Below are 19,847 nucleotides of genomic sequence, written 5' to 3'. Positions count from 1 at the left end.
TTAAAAAATAGTTTAAAAACTCCAACATTTGCTGCATCAAACAGCCTGAGTGGTTGTCCATATTTTCTGTGTTAGTCCAAGCATGGAACATAGACCTGAACCTTTTGTGAAGTTTGTTTTCTTTCAAATGCTCAAGCCAACCTGAAACCCCAAGAACAGAAAAGCACAACGGATCTGGAATTCAGCAGGATAATTGTGCATTACAAGTGTTTTCCCAACTGTTGAGCCTGTTTACCAACAAACTGAATTACTCTGGCTAACTGGCACAGGGACAGAGAATGAAATGGAAGGATCAGAAATAAAACTTGCTCAGAGGAAATGTCATCCTCACTCCAGCTATAGCAGCAGAATTTCAGTCAGTGGAAGCTGCAGAGACCAAGGACCCTAAATCCATAAATTCCTACTTTGAGTGTCAAAGGAAAAATCCAGTGGTAAGTGTCAGATACTGGACTGGCTGAAAGAAAAGGCACAGAGAGCTGGAAATTTTAGCAGCGCTGGCATACGCAGAGATGCAGTTGAGGAGGAGCCAGAGCCCCTGGGCTTGCTCACTGATAAACTGAGTGATGAACTACACACAGCTAAGGGAATTCTGACCAGCTCAGAGAGCCAAAACCCGAGGAAGCTGTGCCCAAGAGGAGCACACAGCCCCACATGCCCCAGCTGACAGGCAGGACAGTGTCACTGGAGGGGAGGGGAGGCTGCACCCCCAGGCAGGAGCCATCTGTCAGCCCGGGCAGGAGGGAGCAGGGAGGCTGCTGCTTTAGGGAAAGAAGAGATTTCCTCCCGTTGTTTTTATCCTGCAGGACTCAACAAATTAAGTCCCCAAGAACTGCCAATCAACAGTTGACAGTGGCTGAGATCCCCGAAGGTCCAGAGCTGCTGCAGAGCCCACTGCTCCGAGCCCAGCTCCCAGGGGCTGGGGGCACACACAGGAGCCCTGCACAGCAGCTCCACTGATTCTGGAGAACACAAAGCCCTCAGCATCACAAGGAATTGCAGGTCTTTCATCTCAGAGGCTGTGAGAGACCTCCACAGGGAAGGAGCATGGATGGAGGAAGGACGAGCACGGGGCACAAACGGGCAGGAGAAAGAAGGAACAGGGCAGGCCATGCAGGCAAGGTGGTGGGGAAAAGAGAGGGGACTGAAGGGGAGCTGCTCAGTGGATACCAAGCTGGAGAAACAAGAATCACATTGAGATCCCTGTGGAAGGACAAAAATAGAGAGATTTCAAGGAAGAAGGAGAGAACTTGAAAAGCTGCACACAAGGAGAGTGGGAGGAACATCACTGGAGACTGAAGTCAGGAGACAAGTGTGAGGTCCTCACCCCCATCACGAAGCCCTGTGTGACAAGGGCTGAGGAGCAGGGGACAGCAGGGACCCCAGCAGCTGGGGAGGTGTCAAGGAGAGGCCCAGGGCTCACACAGGGCTCCCCACAGTTAACCCCAGCTGCACAGAGAGGGCACACACAGCAATCATCGATGCAGGGGGAAAGGAACCTGCTTATAACATGTTTTCATTAAGTTACATACTATCCCAGTGTTTCTGGTTCCACTGTGACAATCAAATGCACACAACTACAGACGGGAGTAACTGCACATTTAAATAAGAAAAGCATTTCTGGAATTACTTCAAAAATGAATTAAGAGTATTTGTCACTCAGCAGTGAACAATTACTTGTGTGCCAGGTGACTTAAATACATTTTAATCCAAATCAGTCAGGGCATTAACAATAGGTTTATTTGGATTTTTTAGAAACAACCATTGAGACTAAGGAGTGAATGTTCAATCTGCTAGGGACAATGAGGAGATAGAGAAATGTGCGAGGGGGCAGGTTGTTATAAGTGCATGACATATTGTTGGCTTTTTGCAACTGTTGGGATAAATGCTGTATGTATAATGTTAAAATAGCTTTTCTGTATGAATATAGGTTTTCTTCTAATAGCAAAAGTTAGACATAAGTTAAGATAACAGTCTGTGAATGTGTGATGGGGACCCTGTGGCTGACACAACAATTATCAACACTCACTGGCTGCAAAAGACTGGGACCACCACCCAAATTAAAAGGTGATTAAAAAAAAATTAAAACCACAAGCCAAGAAACACCCATGCTCTAAAAAGGCAGACCCAAGGCGTGGTCATGCTAAACAATTCCCAGAAGAAGTTGGACTATGCACGAAGGACTATGAATATGCAACAAGTTGATATATTATAAAACGCATTCCCTCGTGCTCTTACCCAGTCTTTGCTTTATGTTTGTCTTTTTACAAAACCCTTTAAATGGTACCAGGACGTGCTTTTCCCAGGGTGACTGTGGTGGTTAGTGAGGCTGGGCACAGGGACTGTGTGTGTTACTCACGGAGCACTGCAGCTGGAGCGGCTCCGCGGCGCTGCCGAACGCCGCCCCGGTGATGCGGCCGCGCTCGTCCTGCTCCCACTGCGCCAGGACACACTCGGGGTGCACGGCCACGCCCGCCTCGGCCAGCGCCTCCTGCACCCTGCGCTGCACCGCCGCATCCTGCAGCTGCTGCAGGCAGCGAGCCTCGGAGCCGAGAGGAGCCTGCACCAGGTGGATGCGGGAACCATCCACCCCCAGGGACAGGAGGGCTTCCACCGTGGTGTACATGTCAGCCGTGTTCCCATAGACAATGACGTTCCCTAAGAGGGGAAAAAAGGGGAAAGATTTCTAAGACGTACAATGAAAACCTTATTAGTATAACTCGGATGATAATAACGTGGAATTGCTCTCTTTGACCCTCTTATTTCTCTGATGCTATGAAGCAAACAATGTTACCTAGCAACAGCAGCTAAGATAATTTAGTGAAGAATCTGTACAAAACATCCCACAAAGTAGGCAAGTACTTAACACAGAGGTATGATATTCCTCCTGACCCCACAATCTGATATTATTTTGATGGAAAAGCCCCTAGGGGTAAATAAATAAATAAATAAATAAATAGATAAATCGCCATTTTTATCTTGTTCTCCCCTCTCTCCCTAATTTTGCTCACTGAAAGGACTGATGGAGGGGGCAGAGAGAACCAAATTCAACACACCCTGCAGAAAACCCCCACAAACCGCGGAAGGGCCAAGTTATGGAAAACAAGCCCTTGTGCCACATGGAGGTCACCAGAGCTGCCTCTCCCTTCTGCCAAAGCCTCATGTCCAGAGGATGGGGATGACCCTGCACAGCCCCAGCTCCCAAGAATATTAATGATAAAAAATGCTAACAGATGTTCTGCTATTCCCCTTTGACTACACAGTTATTTTATTCATCCCTATCAGTTTGGCTACATGTGGCTGCCAAAGAAACATCTCTTCACAGCTGCCAGAGAAAAGACCTGCCCCATGAGTACACTGCACATCAATGGCAGAAAGCATGTTTTCACTGTTCACAGCAATGACCCAAGGGACAGAACCGTTTTACCTGCAAATGTATCGGCTTGAAAACATGGGAAGAAAGATCTACTACTTCCATAAATATCATATAGAATGCAGAAAAGCTCCATCACTGACCCAAATTCCCAAGGCAGAAGAATATGTCCCCTAGCTTGTGTGTGCAGCAGCACTGGCCTCAGTAGAGTGCCAAAAGAGAAGAGAGATATAAGGCTGATCGTTTTTGCCCTGCTGCAGCAGGGTGTAACACAAGAAGCATCGCAATCTCCTGGTAAAGAGCAGCTTTGTTAGACCTGTTTTTATTAACACCCTCTCAGTTGCAGGGAGTCAGAGGGATGAGCAGTGAAAAGGATGCCATGGCTGTGGCTGGATGAAGAGGACTTCCCTGAGTCACAGACAGAGAAGCTCAGTTCTTGCATTAGACACTGGCATTCGGGGATGGACAAGATCAGATCAGAGTCCTACATTTCTCAAGGAAAATTAAAATTCTGTTTTATATGGTAATATTAAATACAACTGCATTAGATCAGGGAAAGCAATGCTCCTTTATTGACCTCTTGTAAATCAACAATTTACTGCTTCTGCTTATTACAATATTAGTGGCTTTTTAGATGACAGTGCTAGTAGTCTAGGAACTGCAGATATTCATTATGGACTGAAATTATGTCCACTGAACAGAGAGCAGTTCCTCAGGATGCTTTTATTATTTAACTACATGAAAATGTATGTATCTGTGAGTAAACATAATAACCTTCTACAGAAAAAACAGCCATAAATAAAGATCATTACAGTAGTTTTATCGTTTATTACCTGAATGTCAGCGTCCTGCTGCAGAGCAGACTCATTAATTTTCCACAAGTAGAAGTACAAGATTTCGATGACCCTAATGTGACCTGAATCTTTGCAGTTTGCAAAAGCTAAAGGAGAAACCCAGTATGAGTTAAAGCACTGGTGGCTCCAGCTGGTGATTCATGCACTAGAATTTTAATGCAAGAGTATTCCTACAAACATGCTTTTAATAAGGCAATAAACCATGCTTAGGTGAAGAGAAAAAAATAATTGCTCCATTTTGGGCCATTAAAGCAGTTTTGTTCCTTACTTTACTTCCATCCTAGTTTTATTTCCATGGAAAGTGCAGAGCTAATAGGAGATGAATTTCAATTAGTCCCAATTACAGCCGTAATAGGTTCCATGCATTAGGTGGCTGGGTTTCATCAGTGAAGCCACCGAGGCAGCCACGGGGCCAGTGCTCGCCCTGCTGCCAGCCCTCAGCAGCAGCCAGCCCTCCCAGAGCCCTGGCACCACTGCCGAGACTCAAAGAACCAGGTTTGTAAAGAAACAAAGCTGGGAAAAGGAGCAGGCTGAGGAAGAAGAGAAGCAGCTCAGCGCAGGAAGTCCTCTCACAGCTGGGCAGAACGTGATGGGAAGAGCAAGGAGAGGGAACTGAAGCCAGAGCAGGGGCAAAGGGGAAGGTGTCACATCTGCCCTAGACCACATCTGCACTGCAGACCAGCCTCACGGTGGTGTGAATTCCCTTCTGTGGCATGAAGCTCGGTGAGAGCTGCAGCCAAGGCCAGCAGCAGTGACAGGTGAAGAGCCATGACTGCAGCACTGCTGCTGCACGAGGTGCAGGTGGCAGCTGGGACTGTGGCTGTGCTGTTTGTGCCAGGACAGCTGAGACTGTGGCTGTGCTGTTTGTGCCAGGACAGCTGAGACTGTGGCTGTGCTGTTTGCTGCAGTCACTGATGCTCTGGGCACATCCCAGCACAGTGCAGGACTGGGCTCACAGGAGTCACAGAGGGACCAGCAGCAGCAGGCAGGGAAAGCTAACACCTCATCTGTCTGTGCAAAGCCAGCTGCTGTACCAGCTGCACACCACGCAGGGCCACATGGGGAGGGCTGGCAGCAGCTGGAGCACAGCTGGAACCAGACTGCTCCAGAGGCCAGGAAGCCGGCTGAGAATCGCTGCCATGTTTATGGACCCCTGTGCTGATCACAGCAAGACCTGCAGGACGATAAAGGAATTCCCAGCGTTTTTAGAGCTTCCCTAAAGGACTGCCAAGCAGGTGTGAACCTTGCACCACACCACATCGCTGCCAATTCCCATCACACTCCACAAACAAGGCAGGTAAAACACATCTTCAGGAAAGCCCTGCTCTTGCACTCTGCCAACAGGAATTCCCCACAAAGTCAGCGTTCCTGTTCTCAGCTGTCCTGACTCAGAGCCAGCAGGAACTGACATTTCATGAACCCATTGACTCTTTGGTCTCTGTTTCTCTAGCTCAAAGCTGAATCAGAAACCTGGATGGTCCCAGGTATATTCTACAGCACACACACAGCAGTTGAACTACTGAACAGACAAGCAGAGCACAAATGACAAGGCTGAGGAAATACAGGGATGGTGCACATTGGCATAAAGGTCAGATTTTGAGGTTTAAAAAGCACCAGGAACTTGCAGTTCTATGTGAAAATCTGACACTGATGCAACTGAATACAAGGCTGACAGACACTTCCTAATTTAGACTTATTTTCTTCGTGCTGTGCCACAAATCTAGATATTTTTCTATAGAGTAGAAAACTACATCCAATAATTAAATTATTATTTCATTGGCTAATTAACAACTCTGGACAGATTTGCGTTTGGGACTCATTTGGTTTTCTATAATAACTGCAGATAATTAATCTATCTCCAACCTTTCTTTCCCAGCTAAATATGCCGGGTATCAGAAATAAGAAAAATCGTAAATTAATGTGGAAAACAAAGAGGTGCCAATTACAGCGGGGAATAAAGGAAACAATAAGCCTGGAGACATTTCTGAGTGTGTGTGTGCTTACCTGTGGAGCTGCCAAGGTTCTCCTCCAGCCAGCGTGCTGCCTCCAAGCAGTCCTGGGCGTCATTGAGAGTGAAGTGATTGCAAGGGACTGTCCCCGAGTATCTCTGCGGCCAGTGGCTCGGGACTTCACTCACCCCTGCTCCTGCAGGAGCCAAGGCCTGCAGAGATGAGGGGGTGAGTGGATACATGGCACACACCTTGGGGATGTTAAATCACAAGTCACTCCCACTCTGGCTACCCCAAGTGCAGTTCTGGCACATCCCAACCTTGATCCCACCGAGCTGAGTGTCCAGGTGTGTGCAGGTGTCCCCCTGTTCCCTGGGAAGGGATGTGGTGCCCACTTCAAACAGCACTCCCTCCACTTTCTGACAGGAAAAATCAACCTTCTACAGTGACAGATTTTGTCCCAGAGAAAGGGATCAAAACCTGCCTGACGGTTCAAATGTGAAGATTTGGTAACACGTTCACTGTGTAACGCTGCTTTACAACAACAGACTCAGTCTGAGCTGTACAAAGTAAAAAGGGAATCTTGTCTCTGACTTCCTCAGCACCACTGAGCCATGTCCTGAACCCTGCTCTCACTGCAAGCCACATCAGCTGAAATACTGCTGGGTCATATAAAACCAGGCACAACACCAAAAGATCTCACTTAACAGGTAAATCTCTAAATCACAACACATAATGTTATACTAAGCATTAATTTGCTTACCAAATAAGGAACAACTTATAAAAGGGGTGGACTAGAGCTCTGAGTAATAAAACAGAAGCCACTAATTTCTTCTTATCCTTTTGTATAGCTGGAAAGTGAGAATAGATGATAATGGGATTTCTTCTCCAAGGCAGACAAAACCTGCCTTTTTCCTTGCTACCTTTGTCCTTCTCCCCCACTGCAGTTACTCACCATAAATTATTTTGTGAGCCAGCGTTACCTCCAAACACCTTTTGCTAGGAACACTTTTCCAGCCCACACTTGAGCTTTTGTTCCATCCCTGCATCCCCAGACACTGCTGTGGGATGTGGTACAGCACTGCAAAGCTGCAGACATTGCTCACATCCATCTCCTGACTTTGAAGGCAAAATGCTTTGCTCACAACTCCTACCCCAAACCACGCAGCCTTACCCCAGCAAAGGGGCTGCCCATTTGTTTCCGTGGCCTGATGGCCTCATGGGGATACAGAAGCCAGAACAGGAGTCTGTGTGGAAGCTGCCCCTGTGGGGCTGGAGCTCAGCTCGATTCCACATCTCACATGCAGCTAAGGGTCTGCTTCAATCTCACTGGAAACTCAGCTGTGTGCTGCGATACCAAGCAGCACCACGGACGTGCCTGGGCATGGTCATCACGTGAGATGAGCAATTAATTTGATAAGGAACTCTCTCCATTTCCAAAACTAGGTCAAATGGTGTTAGACCAGCTGGAGTTAAGCCTCCTGTGGCTGGGACCACATGTCAGTTGAGCCTGCTCCTTAGCAGGTGTAATGGTCATGGTGACAGAAACACTGGCAGCTTTGCCCCCTGCCCAAGTGGTGGCAAACTCTGTCTGACCCTCCTGTCCTCCAGCTCGAGCAGCAGCACCCACACAGCCCAACCTGCTGCACTGCAGGGCTGCACACTGCTGCTGCTGCTGCCCAGCTGGGGCTGCTCTGCTGATCCCAGGAGCACCACTGGCTGCAGGAAACCTGGGACTGACTGCAGGCAACCTGGGAATGCTGTGCTGGCTGTCCCTGCACACAGCTCACCTGGTAGCTCTCTCCTGTGCACAGAACCAGGTAGTCGTAGGGCACCTCCTTCTCCTTGGAAACAACCACGTACTTGGCACGGCGGTTTATGCCCGTCATCTTCCCAACCACAACGTTAACCCAGGAACAAAGTGACATCTGTGCATAATCTTCATCATTAAAACAGTGGCTGCAAAGAAAGAATATCTCCAAGTGACATCTCGGCAGCTGACAGCAGGCATTAATTAGACATCTGCTGGGCTCGGCCCAGGCCCCCAGCAGTCCCGCCTGCTTCCCTTGCTGGGAGTCTCCTGCAGTCTATGGTAAAAGATCAGGCTTTAGGAAACACTCAGGTACAAACTGACAGCTTTCTGCTCAAACCAAACAAGCCCTTGCAGCACTGGGCCTTACACTCATGTAATTTAAGAACAACGTCAGAAATCTGTGCTTTACTCTGCTTTTCCTTTGCAGGCTGATGCGAGGTAGAAGCTTTTGAACCTGCAAACAAAATAACTCAACAGTCCAATTCTTTCTCCAAGACAAGACTTCCTCATTCAGCTTTCTCCCAACTTTCCTTCCCTTGCTATTCAGCCTCACCAGTCACAGCTAAGGCGAGACACAAACACAGGGAATGCACCCTACCATTTTAGCATCCATATTCTAAAAAGTTTAAAAATAAATAGAGAGCTAGGGAAATGGTTGTCAGAGCTAGAAATAAAAGGCAGAGATCTCAGGTCTCCTATTGGTGGCCCTTTTCCAAAATAAATTCTAAGTTCTGTTTGCAAGAATTGCCAGTACCAAAAGCACACTAAATTGGCCCTGAGCTGTGTGCCCCAGGATGTCCGGGGTGTGCATGGGGCACACATCACAAACAGCAGGCTCTGACAGTGTGAACTCCTATCAGTGCCCTAAAATCATGTGTTGGTTTGGACAGCCTCAGACAAGATTTGTTTTTCTCATGTTTTACAGGTGTTACAGCCTGTTCCAAGCAGAAAGCATCTGCCATCCCTGGGCGTGGGAGAAGTACCAAAGATCTGGACGCTGCTATTTAAAAAAGCCAACTTTAAAGGAAAATCCAAATGGAACAGAACCTCTTTTAATGCCTCAGCAATGAAAATTACAATTATTTCCAAAAGTCTTTTAAGGCTCAGAATGTGCCCCCACCAAGTAAGTCCACCCAAGTATATACCAGGACACTTACAGGCCCCAAACTTGGCTTTCTATGTAAACTTAGTGATGAAGAATATTCCACTAGCTCCCACAAACCTCAAAGTGATGAAACAGAAGGGGCTGGGCCCGTGCTCATTCATTTGATGTTTTTCTGTGGCACTCAGCTGCAGCAGAGGGTGGCTGGAAGCAGCACTGGCAGCTGCTGCTCTGCCATTCATACCAGGACACACATCCCAACACAGAGCCCCTGGTTCCACGGTAATCACTGCCACCAAACTCCCAAAACTGCCATTCAGGGTGCCACAGGAACAAGTGAAGTTGATTTCACAGCCTGGGAAATGTTAGGATTGAATTGCCAGGCTTTCTGTGATGCTCTGTGTCCTCTGTACTCACAGATACCAGAGGAAGATAAATAAGAACAGAAAACCACTGACAATTCTCAACTGTAATAATGCAGAAATCTATAAATAAAATGGACATTAAGGACAGAGGAAGGTTTTCAAAAGCACCTCTATAATTGAGGTGCACAGCTCCCAGGAGACTGACACTCCAAAATCACAGGGATGCTTTCAGAAATCACACCCTGCAGAGTTCAATTTTCACTCTTAATCTGCTTTCAGATTTTAACAGCTAAATCTGGCAGCTCTGAACTGCAAGTTTCTGTCAGGAAGGATGCTTTATCAGTGCAACTCTTTTCTACAGTGAACTTAAGAAAAAAACTGCATGTATTTGTGTGAGAATATAACTCCTTTATTTGCTAGATTTGGATTTGAACCCACCCCTTTCTACAGTACAAAAAGCAATACAGGTAACTACTTCTACAAAATTCTTTGCCAGGGCAAAATTCCAAATGAGATCAGGTGGTTTTAAGCAGGTTCCCACTACACTATTCCCACATCCTTGGACAGATTTCATTTGTAAGGCTCAGCAAGCAGATGTGCAGCTGTTTTGTCATTTGGAGGGGCAGCCCTTCAGTGCAGCTTACACAGAACAGTTCTGGCACACTCACCACCAGCAGCAGTTCCCCTGTCCCCAGCAAACCCCTGCCACTGCTGGGCTCTGCACCCCACCACACACTGCATTGCTGCTTTGGCACCATTTCCCACTCAGAATCCTATCCAGCCCCTCCTGGAGGTGAGTGCACGCTGGACAGAAAAACTGGAGGATTCTGGGGCTCTTTAGGGATGTATCTAAAACTCAGGACAAGTTCACAAGAATTACAAAGTGTTATGTTTTCTGCAGGAAGTGTTCAGACATGAAGTCAAACCTGTTAATTAAAAATCTTCTATACTTGGAGCTCTGTGGGTCTCTTCCTGGAAGTCCATGAGTGGAAATCAAGGTCAGGTTGTTGAATTTCAGACGTGGCCTGTGGAAAGAAAAACAAACAGCCACAGTGGAAAGAAATTCAGAGAGCAGGGCAAAGGAACAGCCTAGCTCAGAATTCCACGTTCAGGAGGACACAAAGCAATTCCTTCACACAGGGACACAGTCTCACCCTGCTCCACAGGCACTGTCTCTGGATACAAAGAGAAGAAAAATTTCCACCACCGTTCCAGTAACACTGGGAGGGGGACAAGACTGACAGTATGTTGAACTAAATGTGATCTGACATTTGAAAACAAATAAATATTAGCAGTGATTAAGCCTTCTAATCTTCAAGGCTTTCTGTAAGTTAAGGATGGACTGATGCAAATGGTACAAAGGAATCAGAATGTTTTTTATCAACCAATGTTAATTTGTTATTCATACATTTAAAAAATATATTCAAACAAAGTTAAAGGTCATACTTAAACCAAGGAATTTCAAGGTTATGGCTGCCCCTCTCAAAATGCATATTAATAGTTTAATTCTGGATTATGGATTATCTGTGGTAAATCTCCATGCATACTCAGCCCAAGCACAAAGTAATAAATAACCTTAATGTAACAGAGTGCATATATTTATACAGATTATGGGCCTGATTCTCATTTAAATTAAGGTCACTCTGCAGAGGTGGATGTAAATAGAATTTGCTTTTCATTTATGGCCACCTTATGTTGCCTGAGTGATACAAAATGGTCTGATGTAAATGAGAGCGAGCCTGATGCAGGAAGCTGAAGGCAGGGTGTAAGTGATGCCATCTGCACACCGCTCCTGGGGTGTGAAAAACAACTCCAGGAACTTCACACACTGCCAGAGCACAGCTCCTGGGTCCTTGTTTACACGGATTCAGCACAGAAACACCTCACATATCCTCCCAGCCTGACAGGAAGGACATTTCCTCTCAGTGGAGCTGAAGGCATCTGTACCTGCTGCGTGGCCTCTTGCCAACAGGTGCCGAATCCAGGGGCCACATAACACTACATTTAATTTAATATTTAATTTAATAATATTTAGGATGGAAACCATGTTCCAGCATCAGGAACACGGCAGAACCAAACCTGCAGGCACCATTCATGTGCCTTTTGCATGGCTGCACGATACTGCCCGCTATTGATCTGCTCACTCAGCGTTTTCCTCTGCAGATGCTCCAGCTCTATGGAGTCCACACCAGGCATCCAGGATTTCCCACTCATCTGGTACTTGTTCCCTTCCTCCCCACCGAGCAGGAGGCTTCAATCAGACCTTTCAGTACCATTTGCTAACTAATGACTTACTTCTACCTCAGCGCTCCCATGGCATCCCCATATGGCCCAAACACGAATTCCTGTTCCCCACTCGTTCATCTCGCATCAAAATGTTGATTAGGTCTCCCTGGATGCAGCAGATGAAACCAGTGGCACCTTTGATTTCCCCCTGACTCTGAGGAAAAGGCAGTGCTTTCAGGCTGAGATGCTGCTAATAAATACAACAGTGTCTGACATGAAAGGTCCCCATTTGGTGACAAAGTCTTCAAGTTCGGAGCCCTGAGCCAGTGCAACGTTAAACAAGCACACCTGCATTTGAGAAGCAAATAATTCCAGCAGGGATTGAGGTTGCTGTGGATACAGAGGGAAGAGCAGCTCGGAGACAGCAGTACAGCAGGGAGGGATTAGAGTGTGCAGGGAAATAAGGAAAAGGTGTTGGGTTTCAGCGCGCTGCTCTGGAGGACGGCCACAGAAAAAAATCTGAACACCCTTGTCCTCAAAATAAAACAGGATACCAATTTACCAAAAGGACACACAGAAAACTTTCAGAACAGCTTTTAAATGTATCCTGGTGTTTGTCAATCTGTTAGAGTACTCCTTGCTCATTTTGCTGGATTTTTTTGCCTCATGTCTTGCTACCTTTTTTTTTTTTTTTCCCCTTCTTTGTGTGGCATAATGATGGAAGCTTAGATGGTGGAAGCTGCCTGAACAAATAATTTAATTAATTGCTTTCATTAAACCCCTCATTATCACAACAAGTCAAATCACTTCTGCTGCAAAAAATAAAGCACAGCAAAGTAGTCTCCATGAACTCAAGCATTTCAAATTATTTTAAATCCTGCATTTTTAAAGATGATTTTCCCAGTCATCAATAAAAACTAAAATAAAGGAGTGACAGAAGATAATGTTTTGTCTGTCTCCTAAAACTGGTAACTGTGTGAACTGTACTCCTGTGTACATAATCTTTAAACAATAATATCTGAAACTGTAACCTATCCAAAAGTAAAAGTCTCAATGCCATTGGATCCTCAGCTTCACTGAAGCAAAGCCCTTATAAAAACAGCATCTCCAGATCATTCTGAAAATAGTAAAAAAAACCAATCTGATTTCAGCACTGAACACTAAAAAGTAAGATGTGATGAAGTCTTGCATTAACAAAACTTTGAAATCATGTCCCACTTGCTTCCTCCTGGTATTAAAACAACAGGGTCCCTTCAAAAACTTCTATTTTGATGAAACAGTGCTTTGTGGTTTTTTTTTTTCCAGAAACTTGCTGCCAGGTTTATTGGCAATTTTATCAGATGCTGTCATCCTAAGAAGAGTCCAGGCCATGAAAGCCACCACTGTCACCATTTTTGACAGCAAGAATGCAATGAGGAGCTAAAGAAGATTCCCTTCACCCTTTGACTGACTCCTTTTAAGGATGTTGGGAGTGCTCCTCTCTCCACCACTGCTAGCTGGGTCTCTCCCCAAACCTTGAACCTGATGGTTCACTACTCATCAACAACTACATCAGTTATCAACATCACTCTCATACACAATCCCAACACAGCTACTGGGAAGAAAATTAACTGTATCCCAGCCAAAGCCAGGGCAGCCCTGCCTCAGACGCTGTTCTTCTCCAGGCAAATTTGGATTCTCCTGCTAACTTGTATGAACTACTCCTCTCACTCTTCCCCCTTCAAGTGGTGGGTCTGAGATTTCCTTCTCTGCAGTTCTTTTCCTGTGGTTCTATTGCTTCTGTCTTACTCTGTGCTGATCCTTTTCCTAGACAATATCATTAAACACATCAGCAACTCTCTGTTGCCTTCCTTTACTAATTCCTCTTTTTGGGTGGCTTTACATCAGTCCACAATCTTGATTTCTCGCTGAGTATTACCAAACATGTCTTTTTCCAGTTTCTTCTTTTGAACTCCCATCCACCTTCTAACTCCTTACTCTGAAACACCTCAGCCCCTTCCTGTGGCTTCACTGGTTTGGCTTACAAAAACTGGAGCATCCACTCAGGGTCTGCAGCATTTTCACAATCCAGGTTACTAAAATCAGCATGGAAAGTTCCTACAGTGTGAATTAGTCTGTAACAGGGCAGGGCAATCTCAAGAGCTCTTTTCCTTGCCCACTCAAAGCACACAGCTAAATCAAACCTCTGCCATCCCAAATCTAAGTTAGCTTTGGGTCTGACCTAATCAAAGCACCATTTAACCACTGCTTCAGTGAGAGCACTTCCCCCTAAAATTCCAATTTCCCTTCCACAAGTGTTATGGCATTTCATTTTCTTCAAAAATGGCAATTCTCTTTCCAGACAGAAAATGAGGGATATCTGAGGATGGCCTTGGTAGTTAGTCCTTGCTGTTTAATCACCCTGCAGATTCCAAACCACAGCTGAGGGACACCAACACAATTTTCCGCAAATAGAGGTACCATAAATTGGGCAGTAAAACTGAAGTGTGATAAAAGTCCAGCGCTTTGCCCACTGCTGTGTGAGTGCTCAGTGAGTAACACACTGCAGAGTCCAGCTTGCTAACGGGACATTTGCAAAGTTATTGGCCAATTACCCAGGTTTAAAACTAAGGTGGTGGGGTTTTTATGGTATATACCACACAGCAATTTTCCAAACTATTGCAGAGGAGATCGGTGTTCTGACTCCGTGGTGCAGCCTGGTGTGAATCTGGCAGTGCTGCCTTCAGAGGGGCACCCTCCAAGCATTCCCAGATGCCATCAAGCAGGCCACCCTTAAACCTGGAAGCCTGGCACACACAGCTCAGCCACACAAGTCACTTTTACAGCCTGCACAGTCTGCTGTGCCTGGGACTGCTCTGGAGGGCTCAGCACGGCGCCTCCTCCACAGCCCTGGGAACAAACCTCAAACCAAGCCAAACCTGAACTGGAGAAAGTGCTGCCATGTCCCCCACAGCTTTTCAGGGCTGGAGAGCCTCGGGCAGGGCTTGCTCTGGGAATGCTGCTGGGTTTGCTCGGAGCTGCACCAACCAGAGGTGCCAGAGGTGCCAGGTCACCAGCTCAGAGCTGTGCATGTCCTGCTGAGTCACCACGAGGGATGACGGGTGCAGCTCTATAAAAACCCCTGTGACTCACTCCAGCTCTGAGCAGGCTTTTCATGACAAAACTACTGCTTCCAAGATCTGCTTTAACACTCACCAAGAAGTATTCAAACAGAAATAGTAACAAGAGAAAATCTACAAATGCTTACAAATTTCAAGTGTGGAAGATTTGGGCTCAGAGAACTGTTTGTATATGTTCAAAGGGTGAGTACTTCAAGTTGAAATAATTTTATTTAAAACTGCAGACAGCCTCAAAAGCAAGACTGTAGCTATCAAATGAGGCCATGCTGATGCTAACAGTCTCATTCTGTGGCAGAGGCTGTTGGAAGGCTGATGCTGACCCAGATGCTCTCCTGTTTGTGCCTGCTATCGTGGTGATGCTGACTGACACGGCCAGCTCTGACCCATGGCATTATCTCTGTCACAGCCTGAGCTCTGCTATGGCTGAGGGATGCTGATGCTGAGCCTGGGCTCGCCTGCCTCGGAGGGGAAGGCTCAGGGAAGCACACGTGTGTCAGCTCATGTGGCAAAGACAAATAGGACACAACAATGGGCATCGCTAACCCATTCATTGCGTGGTAGCTCTGTGATCAGCAAGTAAGCACTAACTATTTAATTAGTCAACTAATTAGTGACAGGCAACATGGAAGGCTTCAGATGTTCCCAGACAAATGCAAAGATAAAAAGCCTAATTAACCAGCAAGCATTATGCTAACTACAGCCAAACAGGCCAGATGTGCAGGATATTGTGTGCCCCCGTGCTGCCAGATAACGGGCTCACAGGAACCCTGCTCAAACCCTGACACCTCAGAGCTGATCCTGGGTATCCCGAGTTGCCAGGGGCTCACAGGAACCCTGCTCAAACCCTGACACCTCAGAGCTGATCCTGGGTATCCCGAGTTGCCAGGGGCTCACAGGAACCCTGCTCAAACCCTGACACCTCAGAGCTATCCTGGGTATCCCGAGCTGCCAGGGGCTCACAGGAACCCTGCTCAAACCCTGGAGCTGATCCTGGCTACCCCAAGCTGCCAGGGGCTCACAGGAACCCTGCTCAAACCTCAGAGCTGATCCTGGCTACCCCAAGCTGCCAGGGGCTCACAGGAACCCTGCTCAAACCCTGACACCTCAGAGCTATCCTGGCTACCCTGAGCTGCCAGGGGCTCACAGGAACCCTGCTCAAACCCTGACACCTCAGAGCTATCCTGGGTATCCCGAGCTGCCAGGGGCTCACAGGAACCCTGCTCAAACCCTGACACCTCAGAGCTGATCCTGGGTATCCCGAGTTGCCAGGGGCTCACAGGAACCCTGCTCAAACCCTGACACCTCAGAGCTGATCCTGGGTATCCCGAGCTGCCAGGGGCTCACAGGAACCCTGCTCAAACCCTGACACCTCAGAGCTGATCCTGGGTATCCCGAGCTGCCAGGGGCTCACAGGAACCCTGCTCAAACCCTGGAGCTGATCCTGGGTACCCTGAGCTGCCAGGGGCTCACAGGAACCCTGCTCAAACATCAGAGCTGATCCTGGTACTCCCAGTGGGAGACACCATCCTGTGGAGAACAGTGCAGGTTTACTGTGCTGGATTCCAATTCTACTCTGAGAAAAAAAAAGCTGAAGGCTTTGACAAAAATGTGCTTTAATCCATCTGCTTATTAAATGCAGTAATTATTTTAATGCAGCCACAGGGAGAAGGAACTAGATTTTGTAACAATTTCATGTAAAAATATTGTGATTTTAGGCACCAGTAATTTGTGGCTATCTCATGTATCTCTGTGTACATTCCAACATCCTCAGGGAATAAATCATTGTTTACATCAGGCTTTGGATTAATGAGGTTTTCACAACCACAGATTAAAGCCAGTTGTCCCTACAATCAAAACCAACAGTGATTTCACAGCTATATACAAAGAGATGGATAAAAGCCAATGGGTTCCCTGCACTGGAACCAGTGACAAGCCACTGCTGGGAGAAAGCTCCACGAAGCTCAAGCCCAACTTCCATCTCTGCTGCCAGGGCTTGCCCTCTGCTGCAGGAGCAGGGGAACCAGCCCCAGGACAGAGCAGGAACACTGGGGTTTGTAGTACAGTGTCCCTCTGTTCCAGCCCTGCTGCCCTGCCCATTCCTTTGCAACTAACAGAGGAATACAGGGAAAAAAACCAAACCCAACCAACCAAGCAAGAACCCAGCCACTGTCACACCAACAGCTGGAACAGCTGGCCAGGCACCAGTGAAAAACCAAAACACCCCTGTGCATCCTGGAGAAAAGCAGATCTACAGATGAACACCAGCACATGCTGCCAAGCAGCACAGAAAAATCTCAAGCTCCTTTGGGGTTGTGGTGGGGAGAATGCAAAGCACTGCAGCCAGGATGTGCTGCCTGCCTTGGGCCAGCAGGGCTCATCCCAGGGTCATGGCTCTGCTCGATGGAACACGGATTTCTTCAGTCTCAAACAAGCTGGAAACACTTGCAAGATCGAGTTCTAATCATTGCCACATCGCTAAGTGAATTACATTTGTGTGTTTCTATGGTGACTGGTAATGTAAAATAATTAAGTATGAAGAATAATGATGAGAAAACGACTTCCTCTTTTTAAGGATTAGGGCTCACAAATTGATTGAATCCAGCTATTTTTAGTGCATGTAACCTTTGCAGGGAATATTAGGAAATTGTGAGTAAATTAAGCTAAATTGTTTTAAAAGGCCTTCACATTGATCAGGAGGCCATTTGCTCCTGATGTGAAAATTAAAAACTAATCTTTCCCAAATTTATACCTCTATTAATATAACTTCTGTGAAAGTGCCCTGAGTGCTGCCTGCTGGCTCTGTGGCTCTCTGAGCACCACCCCTGTGTCTGGGGCTGGGTGCCAAGGCAGCTCCAGGAGGATGAGTCCTGCAGCAGCTCTGACAGAGCTTGGATCAAACTCGGGCCCTGGCTGCAAAGGACTGCAAGGGAGCTCTGAGGGCAGCCCTGCACGGGCTGCTCACCACAGACACTCAGCTGGCACACCTGGAGCACACCTGGAGCACAAACACGCTTTGGCTTCCCCCCAGTGCTTTGTACTGAAATGGCAGCACACCAAATGGCACGGGCTGAGCAACAAGAAATGGGTGAGAAGCTCTGCAGGACAGCTTGAGCTGACTTTGGGTGGAACTGAAAGCCCAAAGGTGCTGAGAACAGGAGCATCAGAGCAAATATTGACCCTGATGCTTTAGGAAGCCAAGAACCAAGAGAAGGAATAGAAGCAAAAATTTTCTTCTGCACTGCTTCAGCAATACAACACCGATAAAGCACTTCAACTTATTCTTCTCTTGATGTATTGAAAATCTAATTTGTCATGTTATCAATGGTTGTAGAAACACAAACTCTTGGCTTAACTGAAAAAAAGGCAGAATTTTCCATTCTCTGCCCCCATAAAAGCACCAGACTCTCTCAGTTCTTGTTGTGCCTTGTTGTAGGGATCATGCTCAGGTTCTGAATTTTATGTTCATTTCTGCAAGTCTTTCATGACATTTCTAGTAAATGTGATTGAATTCTGCATCAAAGGAACTGCATGCTCACACTGTGGCTCCCTGGGGACACAACACACATGGGAGAGCAGCCCCCTTCATACAAAAGGGAGCACATCCTTTTCAGCCAAGGAAATAAAATGTAGAACTTACCAGAAAATCAGTGTTTCCAGAAAAGAGATTCCCACATCAGATGCACCAACCACCACAATCCTAGTGTTGATGCATACTTTGGATTCCAGCACCAGCCTTCGATTTGTGTGGTTCAAAGAATATTTTGGCTGTAAAAAAAAAATAAGTAAGACATAAAGATGCATTAAAAAAGTAGTCCAAGCCTGCTAGGAATCATGACACTCAGTGATGCATTACCTTGCATTCACACAAAACTTCCTCTGGCTCACTGACATGACCAATATCATTGCTCTGTGCACAGCATCAGGTAGGTGCTACTAAAATATGTGGATTGTGTGCATGTTTAATAGGCCACAGAAAATTCCAAGAGCTGAATGGTCTGGCTTCTCCTGAGCAAGATGCTGTGGAATCCTTGTAGGAGAGGACAGAGTGTGCCATCACTCACTGCCATGTACCAAACACCTCAAGAACTTGTATTTTCATATTGCTAAGGCCATTTTTGTACCTCCTGGAGCAGTTTTTACTCTTGCTGGTTTATTTACAGAAATTATTTTACTTGTAAATAATTAGGAACTTCTAGTTTGAGTGGTTTTGTGTGTTTAATTGAGAAGTCCCTTTCCAAAATTACACTTCTCTTGTCTTAAACACAGAGCAGCTGCCTGGAAAGCCAACACAAAATGGAGCCAATTCTGTTATTTGTCAGACACTCCCCCTAGAAATTCCTCCTGTGGCACTTAGGAAGGAAGCAATCCAAGGCTGCTAACAGGTTTTCCTCAACTACAAATAGGAGACAGCACTAATAAAATTAACTCCTCTAAATTCCTCCTATGGAGGCACATTAGAAATATCTTCTCTATATAGCAGCTGACAGAACAACTCACTAGATGAAGAGTAAGTACCTTCTTTGAAAGCTACAGTAATTACATGGCCTTCTCAATTAAGTACACAGCACATTGAGATCCCCAAGAGATCTCTTCTGCCATGTCTTTGCATGGTGCAGCTCCACAGCTGAGCTCTCAGCACAGCCACACCGCACTGGAGCTCACCAGGGTGCTGCCCAGTCCCTTAAGGAATCATTATGGATCAATTCCCTGCCCAGGGGCACGACTGCACAGCACACCACTCAGAATGCAGCAAAATCCAACACCACCTTTGCTCAGGCGGCGTTATTTTTTACTGCCAGATAAATGTTCCTTGAGCTGCAGCTCACAGCAGTGCAACGATGACATCCAGTGGTGAGCCAGATTCATCTCAAGGACTGGGAAAATTCCAGAAGATATCTCCAGAAGCATGCCAGCCCGGAGTGGCTGCTGAGGGCAGCCAGCACAGGCCCACGGTGAAGAACATCTAGGCAAGGGACAGAACCTCCTGCTCCAAACCAAGGTGACACAGGACACAGACAAGTGCCTACAGGGAACCTCCACCATCCCATT

At 46.7% G+C, this 19,847-nt stretch overlaps 1 protein-coding gene across 7 annotated transcripts in view; it reads right to left on the bottom strand.

Annotated features, from left to right (window-relative positions):
* Window positions 1-19,847, bottom strand: part of CFAP61 (cilia and flagella associated protein 61) — a 70,994-nt gene that overhangs the window by 22,019 nt on the left and 29,128 nt on the right. For all 7 annotated transcript variants that reach the window (XR_004417288.1, XM_033053901.1, XM_033053902.1 and 4 more), the window contains exons 17-21: window positions 18,436-18,563; window positions 10,380-10,478; window positions 7,964-8,132; window positions 6,229-6,385; window positions 2,357-2,655 (exon numbers count right to left, since the gene is read on the bottom strand). Coding sequence is in view for 6 of the 7 variants with exons in the window: in XM_033053901.1 (XP_032909792.1) it covers window positions 2,357-2,655; window positions 6,229-6,385; window positions 7,964-8,132; window positions 10,380-10,478; window positions 18,436-18,563 (852 nt within the window). In the remaining variant the exon portion in view is untranslated. The remainder of the gene's footprint in view (window positions 1-2,356; window positions 2,656-6,228; window positions 6,386-7,963; window positions 8,133-10,379; window positions 10,479-18,435; window positions 18,564-19,847) is intronic.

Source organism: Catharus ustulatus, chromosome 3, assembly GCF_009819885.2.
Source record: "Catharus ustulatus isolate bCatUst1 chromosome 3, bCatUst1.pri.v2, whole genome shotgun sequence".
NCBI lineage: Eukaryota > Metazoa > Chordata > Aves > Passeriformes > Turdidae > Catharus > Catharus ustulatus.
Note: the sequence above shows the minus strand (reverse complement) of the source record. Positions and strands in the feature narration are given on the sequence as shown.